The 13,204-nt window shown below is 42.1% G+C and overlaps 1 protein-coding gene across 1 annotated transcript in view; it reads left to right on the forward strand.

Moving 5' to 3' along the window:
* GNAI3 (G protein subunit alpha i3) overlaps window positions 1–9,771 on the forward strand; it is a 32,902-nt gene extending 23,131 nt beyond the window's left edge. Inside the window, exons 5-9 of the mRNA XM_050956363.1 lie at window positions 3,374–3,502; window positions 6,354–6,483; window positions 7,255–7,408; window positions 8,293–8,491; window positions 8,594–9,771. Of these exons, the coding sequence (XP_050812320.1) occupies window positions 3,374–3,502; window positions 6,354–6,483; window positions 7,255–7,408; window positions 8,293–8,483 (604 nt within the window). The 3' untranslated portion in view covers window positions 8,484–8,491; window positions 8,594–9,771. The remainder of the gene's footprint in view (window positions 1–3,373; window positions 3,503–6,353; window positions 6,484–7,254; window positions 7,409–8,292; window positions 8,492–8,593) is intronic.
* Window positions 9,772–13,204: the final 3,433 nt, after the last annotated feature.

The following is a 13,204-nucleotide window of genomic DNA, read 5'->3' on the forward strand; positions in this document are numbered from 1 at the left end:
ATCTAGGACTTCTGTGAAGAAGAGCTTCTACCCAGGCACTGAAAGATATTGTACCTCCCTGGTTCTCGTATGTTATGGATGTTGGTCTTTTGGTACAGCCTTTCTAGAAAGCTTGTAGTTCAGTGGTCCCAAATACAGAACTGTCTGAATACTGTCATGGGGATTTCATGCCCTCTTATACCCTCTCCTCAGTGTGGAGTCAGAAGGCAGTCTTTTGTGTTCTCTGCTTTTCCCTAGAGATCTGTTAGTGACAACTCCTCCCTTAGCTCAAGTTGTGACTACTCGGTATCCTACAGACTCTTCCATAATAAATGCTTTGTATGAATCTTTGAGATTTTAGCTCTTTGTTTGGCCTTTTAACTGTTCTTCCCAGTAGTTAGAGGAAACATGATTGCATTGTTAGGAAAATACCACTCTGGTGCTCATGTGAACATATGGAGGAGGGGGAGCCTATTGTAGCTACCAACTGAATCCTGTCCAACTCATTGATGATGTCTGCCAAAACCTGCCTGTCTCCTGAGAAGCTCTGAGAAATCAATGTTCTGCTTTGTACCATGAGATTCCTTCTGAGTTTTAGATTCAGAGAAACTTGAAGCTGCCAAATTTTATTTTATTTCAAGTTGGAGCTGCCCCAAAACTAGTATGGGTTCTCCTGGGAAACCTCAATGGTGAGCCAAGTCCTGGGCTTAATTATGAAAACTTCACCCCCTCTGTAGCTGAAATCTCAATTTTAGGACGTCCAGTTTTACAGGGGATAGTTGAAGCATGAAAACAAGCTTCCCCCACAAGAGAGGGTGTAGGGTAGGGAGCAAATGTTTTTGTCAAAAATAGTTAAGAAATTATCTAACAAGGTGCAGGAAAGCCCTAGGTGCTCACCCGGGAAGGGAACATTGCTAAACCAGGTAGGATATAGAAAGACTGTCTCATATTAGGATAAACACATCTGTTCTTTGAATGGTAGATAAATTTGTCTTGTCTTAGTTTGTCTTAACTTTTACCCACATAGTAGTGGGAAAACTGGATTATTAATGTGGTCTCTGCATCGTTCTCTTGTCCCCGACTTTCTCTTCTTGCATTTCTACTTTTTTATTCTGGCTGACAGATTTTTACATGGTGTGCTATACGGAAGCTATGCGCACAGATCTAGTAGCAGCTTGTAACTGACTAGGATTCTGCAGCTTCCCTCTGTAGAAAGGACTTCTTTGCAGGACAGTGCTGCATGGGTGTGGTTGCAGCCACTTCCCACAGAGAGCAAACCACATCTGTCAAGTCATGGGCAGCTGATGCCAGATAAGGAAGTGCAGTGAGGGAGCTTTTGTTGCTACGTGTGTATGGGGAAAATTGAAAAGCGAAGGCTTACTTCCTGGTGTCAGCAGAGTCCTTTTTGATGCTGCCAGTGTTCTGATCATTTTAAAATGCATTTCTGCCGACCGGGGAGGTTCAGATGAGTATTCTCCTGTAGCATTGTTCATTTCCACCTTTTCGAATGAGTTGGTTAAGACCTTTCATGGCGTCTTAATATAGTATTTTGTAGATTCTCTCCCCAGTCAGTTGGACCAGGTTTGTTTGATCATTAAGAGTCACACTTCAATCACTAATGGAAACAAGGTGCTTACTGGACTAAAGTAGCTTTGTGTTTTAAGCATGTGTGTGGGATTTCTCAATTCATTTGGTGGAGGAGTTAAATAACTTCAGTCAGTATCTACCATCTGCTGTAGAAAGAGCTGATGAGAGAACTAAACCAGTTTTGCTTCCAATAGGTCTTGTGCTGAAACCTGACAATGTAGTGAGTAGATTACAAGTGTGCTAATGGAGGAAGCAGAGCAACTGTTTAAATAATTCACTAGCTAGTCACATGCTTGTTATCACAGCCTCGCTGTTACAGTGCCAGCTCTTGAGGTAGCACTTGCATTCTTCTACCAACAGGACACAGCTTGTTTAGAGTTTAATACTTATTGCCAGTGCTGTTACTTAATTCACTTGGCTCTGCTGTCTGGTTTATGTAGCTTCTTTTCCATTAGTGCTTTGCTGCTAAATTAGCTGTGTTCTGGTATGTGTGATTAGAGCAGTTACATTTTCCTGTGGTGTTAGGCTAATCTGGGCTAGAAATTCCCAGGATCTTTATTTCTCATCAGAAATACACTTATCACAAGTCTGTTAAAGTACCTACACCAAAAGCAGTTATATAGTTTTTTCTAAAACCTCATTAATAATACCCTGTTCTGTGCCCTGGCATATCCTGTAGACAGCTGAGAAGTTTACTCTTTGAACTAGTTGGCAACTTGTCTGTTATGCTACTGAGTGGAAAGAAGGACTGTGTAGAACCAAATTATGACAAATTATCCAATGGGGGGAGGAGGTAGGGTCTAGCTAGAAAATTTATCTACCAATAGTCCAAGAACTGGCAGGGCTAGAAGTGGGGGCAAAGGCTAAAGCCTACCAGTTCAAAACTCACAGTTACAGATTACTCTCAGGTTGCCAAAGATAGAGGAGCTTGCAGTTAACAACTCTTCTGAAATGGATGAAAGGCAGGAGCAGGATTTGTGGGTCCAGACTAGAAGAGATGCACCCATTACATGACTTGGAGCTCTAAAGGGGATATTTGTATGAAGCTGAGAGTTGAAGGTGGTCTAAGTGGTGACGCCGCTGCAGAGTGGTTGTGATGCTGCAGAGAGGAAAGGATTCCGCCCAGCAGCCTCTGGGGAGCTCCAGTGCATAGCCCAGCTATATGGGAGGGATGCTTGAGCAAAGAGATAGGCCTCGGTCAGTTCACAATTCTGGTCTCAGAGGGCCTGGAGGCACTGGAAGGTAGAAGTGCATCAGGTCACATAAGTATTTTTGCCCCATAATAGCTAGAGATTGAGAGTTTGTTGTGGGTAAGCGGCCCCAAGTTGTCAGGGAAAGATTCCTGCTTGCTTTTGCGTGAGTGGATGGCTGGATTTGTCATGCTTTGGATAGAGCTATGAACGTGGCTTACTGTTTTGCCACATTCTGCCTTTTACCCTTTACAATGAGCAGAAACCTGGGCTTTATTCACTTCTCTTCTGGTACATTAGTGTAAGTCTTTAGCAAAGGGTATTAATTACAGTGCGAGTTCTGTGATCATTGTTTCTGCACTCTGTCTTCCACACTCTTATTCTATAGCCCAGCTTGAGCTTATGACTAGCTGAGCACTATCTGTTACTAACTGATGCTATGTTAGCCTGGATAGTATACGGCTATAGGAAACCCTAGAATAGAGGTGCATGTTGGAGGTCTGGGCTGTGCTAACAGAACTAATGCACTTCACCATGACTTCTGCAGTTTATAAAAGGTTCATAGGAAGGAAGCAGACTAAAAAAAAAGCATGTCTTGGATTGTCTCTTTGGTTTAGTTACCTAAATGACTTGGATAGAATATCCCAGCAGACCTACATTCCAACTCAGCAAGACGTTCTGCGGACCAGAGTGAAGACTACAGGCATTGTGGAAACTCACTTCACCTTCAAGGACCTGTACTTCAAGTGAGTATGGTGCAGGCTACTGCAGGATGTTATTCCCCCTGCAGATTGCACTGCCTTCTGCTGAGTGCACTGGTGCTTGGTGATGACTGGTATCCAGTTTTCCCTCATGCACATATTGTGGAGCCTTTCAAGTAAATTGTGACTTGACCCATTAATTATTCTGTTCTTACTGGAGTTGCTCACTTGGGGGACTGCTGACTCTTTATTTACATTCTCTTGTTCTTTTCAGCTGCTTTTCTATTGGAATCGCAAACACAGGTACTGAATGCTTGCTTACAGGATCAAAAACTACTAAAAGGACACTGTTGGCTACTGGTTTTAGTTTGCATTTAACCGCTTCATTTGATAAGATAAGAGCCCTTTCCTATAGCCTTGGTCTCTGTCATTTGCAGTGCATTGTTTTCCTGTGTTTCTAAGGGAGCTGAAATTAATTTGGCTCTGACTGGCCTGCATGGCATTGTTAGCAAAACTCGAGATACAGTAGTACAGCAGGGGGCATGCATAAGTGTTGGCAAAAATGGCGGCCTTTATTGTGCAAGAGTGCAGGGGCAGGGACTTGCCCTCTATTGTAATACAAGTAAAACCTTTTCAAGTGGTACAGATACTGAGCCTAACCTTGACAGTGTCCCTTGAAGTATGATGAATCAGAGTTCCCTCTTTATCCTCCTTACAAGCTGTTGTGGGGGGGGAAGGGTAGGGTTAGCACAGCTTCATATTTATTCTTCTAGCTAAGCCTTGCTTTGGATTCTGAGCGTGTTCACTGACACACAAGCGAGAATTCTGTGCGGTGGACATTAGTGCTGTGTAACATTGTCCTAGGAAACTGCTGTCCTAGGAAACTGCTGTTTGTATCATGGACCAGGTTCTTCCCTATCTGGAATTCTGTGAAGTTTTAGTTACATAAGACTTTAAATAAGCATTAATTTGCCAGCTGTGATTTTGATCCTTCTGTGTAACCAGGCTTGAATGGGACATAGGAACAGTCTAAACACTTGTGTATGAAATCTGACTCATTGCACGCTTCTGGGGGTATAGTGGCACCTTGGCTTCCAAGCTGTCTAACCGGTGACTTGTTAACAGAAAATGCTTGCGCACTTTGCATCAGAGCTATTTTTATGGCTATTGGTAAGCTCAGGGGAAACTAGTCTTCTTCCATCACTATGTACTGGGATTAACATTGCTATGCTGTGCAGCGCTTGTTTTAAAAAGCCACTTGTTTCTGACTCCTGGGAAACTGAGATCAGCGTAGCAGACATTTATTTTCACCATTTCTATGAATAGGAAAAATAAGGAAAGTTTCCAGCTATCTGCTGTGCAGCAGATGTTATCTAAGGCTCTGCAGCCCTCACCCAACTTCCTGTTGGGGTCTACAATCACGACTATATCCCTCTATGTATCCATATGAATGGGATATAGATGTGAGAGTAGGTACATGATGAGGGTAGAAGGGCCCAGCCAAGATTTGGCTAAGAGGCAATTTCAGATCATATGGGCTTGGATAGAGAGAGTTGTTATATTGCTAAATAAGTTTTTGGGTTTTTTGTTTAAAGTAGATCATTAAGGCTGAGCATTCAAATCTCCCTTTAGGAAACTGGCTTATACAGGGCTAACAAGGCCTGCTTAGACTAATTGGGCATCCACAAACTGAGACACAAGGCGTCTCATTTCAAAGGGAAGGGCCTGCTTAGGGAAATGCTTAAATAGATTTTAAACACAAAGCAGCAGTCTTCTCTCTCGCAACCTACTGTTTCTTCCTTTCATCCTGCAATGAAGTCCCAATGTTGAGTCTGGGATTGCACTTCCCTACTGGGTTGAGATGTTCCAAAGGCATGACTGAATTCAGGATCAACTTGGAGAAGGGGGGTTGAGAGGCACTATTCTTTTTTCAGATATCTTTGCAATAACACTAAAGGTAATGGAGAGCTTTGCAAACTAAATAACATATCTTTATACAAAATTCCCTCTTTCATAGTGTGGTCCACTGGGACAGCGTGTTTTAAATAAAAGCATGGAGTTGCTGAGCCACAGTTCTGGCCCTTTTGATCAGAATCATTAAATTGTGTTCTTGTTGGCACACACTGAATAGTTCCTCTCTTTGTCTGACTACCTGTTTGCTCTGATTGTCAACTTGGATTTTGGTTTTGTACCTCTTGGATATTGACTTGTATCTGACCCAATGTAATTAATGATTGTGGGAAACCAGCGGAGAATACTACCTCTCTTCAAAATGCTTTGGAGAGGAGGGCATTGTAACTTTCCAAGAAACTTGCATATCTTTGTTTTATAGCCAAAAATCTTCCAGCAAAATTTAGAAATGTTTTGCCCCAAACTTTTAAACAACTGTAGCTCATTAACTATATATTAAACTGCTGCAACACCCAATTTCTTAAAAGTTTTGTCAGCATCCCAATGGTAGGTCCAGGTCATGTTACCTCAGAGAACCAAGCATAGGTAATTGGAAGAACTGATCTATGCAGAGTGGGTGCTTTGCATCCAGTGAAGCCAATGGGTTATTGCTACAGGGAATGTGAGATAACAAACAAGGAAAAGTGCCAAGGTGAAGCAGCAGGTTCTATTTTTTCCATTCGAGTTACTGTTGAGGGTTATTTCCAACTGGAAGGCATAGAATCTTCATATTTAAATTAAAACTTGAGTTCATTAGAACAAATAGTTCAGATCCCATAAATTGGAGGATTTGAGTTTCTTCTGGCCTTATGGCTTTGTATCTCTCTACATTTTCCTTGCAATCTACTTGCTGAAAGTACTTTGAAAAGTTTTTCTTCACCATTTCCTGTGAGTAGGAAGGTGAGTGCTGCATGACATCTGAGCCACTTTCCCTTCACTCTTCCAGGATGTTTGATGTTGGTGGCCAGCGATCAGAACGAAAGAAATGGATCCACTGCTTTGAAGGTGTGACAGCGATCATATTTTGTGTAGCCCTCAGTGATTATGACCTTGTCCTTGCAGAAGATGAAGAAATGGTATGTCAGTCATTACTAACACGTGGAAGTTGGCTTCAAGCTGCCTGACAGACTTTGTATCCAAGTTTATGGGACTCTAACCATAACTTGTTCTGTGCTAGTAATGTGTTTGAGATGGTGTTAGAAAGCAGTCTCTCACCTCAGTCATATGGCAGTAGAACTGTGGAGGGAATGAGCTTCTGAAGAGCAGCCTCTAGCCTCTTCCTCTACAAGAGCACATAATAACAAACACTGTGGGAAGTCAAATATCAGGGGTAGCCATGTTAGTTTGTATCCACAAAAACAACAAGGAGTCCAGTGGCACCTTAAAGACTAATGTTTATTTGGGCATAATCTTTTGTGGGTAAAAAACCTCACTTCTAAATCTGTTAGTCTTTAAGGTGCCACCGGACTTCTTTTTTGTTAGTGTAGGAAGTGAGATTTTTCTCCAGGACCTATTAGCTGCTTTGACAACCACTACAAATACACACTATCTTCAGAACCCGTGCCTCCCTGACAATCTCAGAGAAAGATTATGGAGTGGGGAAATGCTGAGGAAAATTAAGACATGGGGAGTTTCAACCTCTCCTGGACAGACTTCTGATCAGGGTCAAGCACAGTGCAGAATTACCTGACCTCTGCCTGATGCAGCACCACTAACACTTGTGTGGTTGTGCAGCAGTGACACACACCACATTGTTAACACTAGTAGCTTTGTTCTAAAGCTCATCAAAGAAAAACCCTCCTCCCAAATTACTGCTGCAATGATACATTGTTTTAATTACTTTTCAGAACCGAATGCATGAGAGTATGAAACTGTTTGACAGCATTTGTAACAACAAATGGTTTACAGACACATCAATCATTCTCTTCCTGAACAAGAAAGACCTGTTTGAGGAAAAGATTAAGAGGAGCCCATTAACGATCTGCTACCCAGAGTACACAGGTGAGCTGGGCTAACAGGAATGAAGAAATAGAATGAAGGTGTCTCCTAGAGCCAGGCAGTTAAAATGCTCAGGAAATCCAAGCTCACTTGAGCCTGTTTTTCCTTGTCATTCCTGTCCTCTGGACTTCCTATACAGGCAAGGAGAGGGTTCTGTCTTGTACTGGCCCAGCACATGTCTAGTGAGTTAAAGGTGGTCAGAAAGGGCAAGGGCTAGGCCATCTGGGGCATAGTCAGCACTGGTTCTCTTCTGAGCAGCTTTGGCTCCATGTGGAACCCTTATCCACATTTTCATATGACTTGGCGTATGGATAGAACAGATATCTGACCCGTTCATGTGCTCCCCAAAGCTGGGTCCTTTTGCATCTCACTGGTGGTGTAAGAATAACTGTTTTTCAGCTCAATGGAAATTCTGGAGACACGATAAAAGGAATCTGGGTGAATGCTAGAGCATTCATTTGCCCTAGCAACTAAAGTCCCCATTTCTTCCACTAGAGTACCCTTTGCAGCCACTTCCCTGTTCCAAATTGTGTGCAGGCAGGTCATTCTCCCTAATGTATCCCTCTGTACCTAGTCTTTTAAAGGTCAGACTCACATCTGCCCTCTAGTGTGATCCTCTTGGGGTTATGTCTAGTCATAGCCCAACTGATGGGGCCTCCATTCATACCTGTCATTTGTTTCATCCCCTAATTCAATTTAGAAGTTTAATCTAGTGGGTGAAGCTGTACTGGTATTAAGTACTAGTGACCATTGACACGAAGAGGCAAAAGATAAGATTGTAGCTTGCTTAACCATATGGTTGCAAGAAGCTTAACTTCTGCCTGAAGGATTTGAATCAAGCTGTCTCCTGCAAGCTGCTGGCTAAAGTCAGGTGTCCTATTTTGCAGGCTCTAATACATATGAGGAGGCAGCTGCATACATTCAGTGTCAGTTTGAAGATCTGAACCGAAGAAAAGACACCAAGGAGATCTACACCCACTTCACCTGTGCCACTGACACAAAGAATGTGCAGTTTGTGTTTGATGCCGTTACAGATGTTATCATTAAAAACAACCTGAAGGAATGTGGACTCTATTAAGGAGGAAGGTAACACTGAGCTATCTAATTGCTTTGAGTTCTGGTATTACACTGACAACTCAATGTGGGGTTGGAATGTGTTTTTGCTAACACTCGGTGTTCTCCTTTCAGTTTTTAAGATGTGGCGTTTTGAGAAGCAGACTGTTCCTTTGCTGCCTCGTGGACAGCTGCAAGCATGAACAGGACCAGGGGAATGAAAACAGCATGCAAAATTCTTGCATTCCTTAGCACAATCTTCTTTTATTAGGACCTTTTTTATTGATCTGGGATGTTGAAGTTAAAGATCTCAAAATGGGACAACTGTTAAGTGTGGTTTGCTCATTCAGGCAGCAGTCGGATTGCATAATCTCAAGTGTGTACAGCTGTTGTGAAACTGATGTACTGAATTCCAGAACTTCAGTATGTAGCTTTTCTCTTTCTTTAACAAGCCACTACTAGTCTGTTTTTAAGATTTTTTCCATCAAGAAAACTATATAACTGTACTAAATTTTATTTCTTTGTTTGCAAATGAATCTTGTTTTAAAAACAAAAAATCACTTAACTATGCACATGATGTGACCAGATCATGCAGAAAGTATTCCTCTTAGTAGGAACTCTTTGTTTTTAATGCTTGGTATGGTCAGAGTTTAATATTTCTGCAACTGTTTAAAAGATCCATAGAACTCTTATGACTATAGCTTCAGTTTCTTCTGATGTGTAACTTGTTACCATCCTGCTACAAATACCTTAAGGCTTTTAAAAGAGGTAGTGGAGGTTTCTGCAGCAGGATAACATGTCTTAACTTGTGGTTGGGGTTTACCTGGGCTATGTTGGTCACCAGATTACTGAGATTTGTACTAGGGTAGTAAGCTTTAAAGACAGCTTCTTGGGTGACAATTTACCTAGGAATGCTTCCTTCTGAAGGGACACATTGCTAAATTCCAAACTGGATGGAGCATGCATGCTGCTGCAAAGCTACTAAATCAACCACTTAGATCCTTGTATGTTTGTTTTTTTTTTCTTCGTCTAAAGCAGTGAGAAATCTTGTAAAAGATGCACCTTGTTCTGCATTTTACCATGGCCTTTTCTGTTCAGAGACTTCAAAACTGTATTGACAGCATGCCTTTACTTTGTAAATGTGGTGCCAAATTCCTGTTTGCCTTGTGTTTTTACTGTAGTAATATTCTTAACAAGTCAGTGCATTTCTTTGCTGAAACCATTGCATTATGAGACTTCTCCCAATTTGTCATGTGTACAGATTCAACCTGTTATAGTTGTTGGCAGTATTAAAATGGTGAGTAAACGGTTTAGCCTTTTTCTCTAGTTTTATTCCAACTGTTTCTGGAAATGTGCTCCCATATTATGTGGTCTGTCCACAAATAAGATGCGCAGCTAGTAGCGAATAAGGTGGGACTAAGCAGAGATCTACTAATTCTTGACTACAGGACCTCTAGACCTAGTGGTGTCTTGTACAGTGCTGTCTTCTGCTGCCAGTGGCTTGGATAGAGATCAGCAGACATCCTATGTCGCTCATCACATCTGGTGGCAAGTCTCTTGCTAGAGTCCTAGTTCCTCACTTGAATGCAATGGAAAAAATGTCCAAAGCCAGCCTGTCACAATAGGTGGATACGTGTCAGCTTGAAGAATGTTTGCCTGGAAGTACAGCACCACAACCCTGCTAGCACTTCAAACTCTGGGGGAAAAACCTCAGCTGGTCCAAGTTGTCATTACCCCATACTCTATGCCTTGCATAACATTCCCAACAAGTGGCAGCATTCAGTAGCTGTAAACAACTCGTTTTCACCTGAAATCCCCTTCAACTGTCAGTGTATATCTCACACTTCCCTTTTAACCAAACCTTGTAGGAATCATTATAGCTTCACAGTGATGCCAGGAGTAGCTCACTCCGTTCTTAAAGCATACGTGCATGCTGACCCCTCCAGTAACATTGTATGCCAACATTGTGCCACCTGAAGGAACTGCGGAAGCTGGCGTTAGGGCCTGATCCTGCAAGGGGCTGTGCCTATAAATGCTTATTTCTTCTTTCAGTGAGACCAAGGATGCTCAGCACTTTGCAGCTTCAGATTATTAAAGGTGAAATGATGTCAGGGGGGACTTGACTGCAAGTGACAACCAGCCAAGGCAGCACTGACTGGAAGTTCCACAGCATGGCCAGACCAGTCACTTGGCTTGACTCTGTGGCCACTGTGCACATGGAGCGCTTGTTGGCTGCAGTGAGAGATCTGTGTGCATCTGCTACAGGACAAGGGCCAGTATGGCTGCTGCTTCTGAGCTCTATGGTTCATGTTTTCGTGCTTTAAGGAATCATTTTAAAAGCAGCTAGCCCAGAACAAATGACAGCCAGCCATTCCATGCACATTTCTTTATTTTGGATTTACTATAGTTTAATTGAAGCCATATAAGTGATTCTCTGCAGTAAACATTGAGAAGATACAAGAAACCTTCTTGTCTACAGCAATAGCACAGACTTATTTACAAATGAGAGCAGATACAGCTCTAAATAGCAGAATGAGAATCTTTTCAAGTAACCATTTTCTCTTCATATCTGACCTGTTCTCCCCCCTTCGAGATGTGAAATGTTTGCCAAACTCTCTAATAAATTCAACACTGTCTCTCACTGTCCTGTGATCTTCTACAGTAGGCATCAATGAGACAGCATGTGCAAAAGTCTCAGCAGCTGCAGGTACCCAGTGAGCTGGGATCAGTACTGCTACACTGTATGGATAGAGAGAACAGGTCTAGACTCATAAGCCTTCCAGGCTATCTAATACAGAGAGAAAGTTGGATACCAGAAATAGTCAATCGGCTACTTAAGGCTGTGGGGACAAATTGCACCAGTTGCAGGGAAGTGCAAATGTTAATTTTTTTCCAAAGGAAAGTTTGAAAATTTCACAATTCTTGGGGGCTTTACAACTGGTAAATTCCTTAGTTTCTAAAACATAAGGAAAGAGGGATTAGTTATGTTTGAGTTCAAATTAAATCAGTTCCATTGTCCGCTTTCAGGAATACCTTTCAGTTCACACCGCTTACGAAATTTTTTTGATTTCCACAAAATATAATTGAGGGGTGGTTTTCTCTAGAATTCCACAAAACATTGCTTTCACCTTTTCCATGTAGGTTTGTAATATGTTTTTTACATGCAGCTGTGCAGAGATGTGAAACTTCAGTATCAGTTATCCATTTGGTGTCCTGATGGCTCTTTTTGGGTTCAGATCACGTTGAATCTCTTGTAAGCAGCAGTTTTAAAGTGCACACAGACTGCAGAGAAACTATTTATTTTATTAAAAATGAGGAAATTACCCTGGAAGACAGCTGGGCTGCAGTAAGTTTAGCCTCACTGGATGGCTTGTTCTTGGAGATGTGCAGCTGTGTGCTGGGCAGGTATTAGTGTGGACTCTGAGTAATTTTTGCTTAGTCCTCTGGCTCTTCTCTGCAGAACAGTGATGCTAAGTGGAAGTCATTTTCTTTTCTTGAGGGAGGTATCAGGGGAGAGAAAAGGAAGCTAAATACTTTTACAACTTTAAAATTAGGAGGACATTTTAAGAGAATTAAAATGCAATGCATAAATCTATTGCATAAATCCCTGCAGAATATCAATATTGAGGGGCCAGATTCTGATTTATGCAAATGCCAGAGCTGTATAAACATGCCTTGATCTAAATGAGAATCTGACTCAGACAGTAGCAAACAAAGTGTGAAAATACAATGGTAGTAAAGTTTACAAGAATTATTCTCCATCTAATCAGCCGCTACTAGAAAAGTTGTGTTCATTGGTGCTTGTAATGCCAATACAGTGCTAAACCCTCCAAGCTACTGTCATGACACACTATCTTCCTTTATGTTTAAAGTGGGCGTTCCTGCATTCACAGACTGCTGTGTACTCTGATTGGAAAGTTTTTTTTGTTTTGCAGCGAACAATGCAGAGGTGAAATCAAAGGGGTTTTTTGTCCCTCTGCCCTTCTGCAAGCTACTTTATGCCTGCAGAGAAGCTGGCTGGCTGCTTTTAATTTCCCTGCTTTCCTATGCATGTGCATTGGAAAGTGAAAGCTCCAAGACTGCTCATTTTGCTCCCCAGGAAACAAACTGTTGGAAGATGCTGGCTGCATGTTTTGGAGGTAAAGGATGGGCAGAGAATGCTTCAAAGATTTTCTGGGCAGTTGGTACAAACTGAAAATAACATTCACATTTGTTAAACAGCATGGTGGCTATAGCTGAAAGGCTGTCTAAAGCAGAACACTGCGCATAACTCATCTCCAGGGCCCTGCCCACACTAGCACACTACTCATGCTAGGTTCTGTTTTAAGTTCTAGTGCGAGCAGGATTCGGGACCAGTTTCCCTGAGCAGTGATAATTTTATGGACTAGGTTATAAGACTGCCTCAGAGTAGCAAGGATACTGTGTTGTGACAGTGTAGTGCCCTGATCTTGCCTGACTCACAGGGCTAGGTCTGTATTACAATAGGCACCATATCTCCACGGACAAGGCTGAACAGTTTTGTAATATAGTGCCTTAAAACAATACTTTACTACCCAAATGGACCCTCTAGCCCACTTTGGCATACCAGATTCAGCTAAAAACCCCTTCTACGCACTGAGTAGGGAAATCAACCACTGCTGGGGCTGGCAGGGTTTAAGTAGTTTGTTTCTTGGGTTCTTCAAGAGGGTGGCTAGTGCTTGCAATCACCCTGCCCTTCCCATACTATGAAAAAGGAGGAGGATACTG

This window comes from Gopherus flavomarginatus, chromosome 5 (genome assembly GCF_025201925.1).
Source record: "Gopherus flavomarginatus isolate rGopFla2 chromosome 5, rGopFla2.mat.asm, whole genome shotgun sequence".
Taxonomy (NCBI): Eukaryota; Metazoa; Chordata; order Testudines; family Testudinidae; genus Gopherus; species Gopherus flavomarginatus.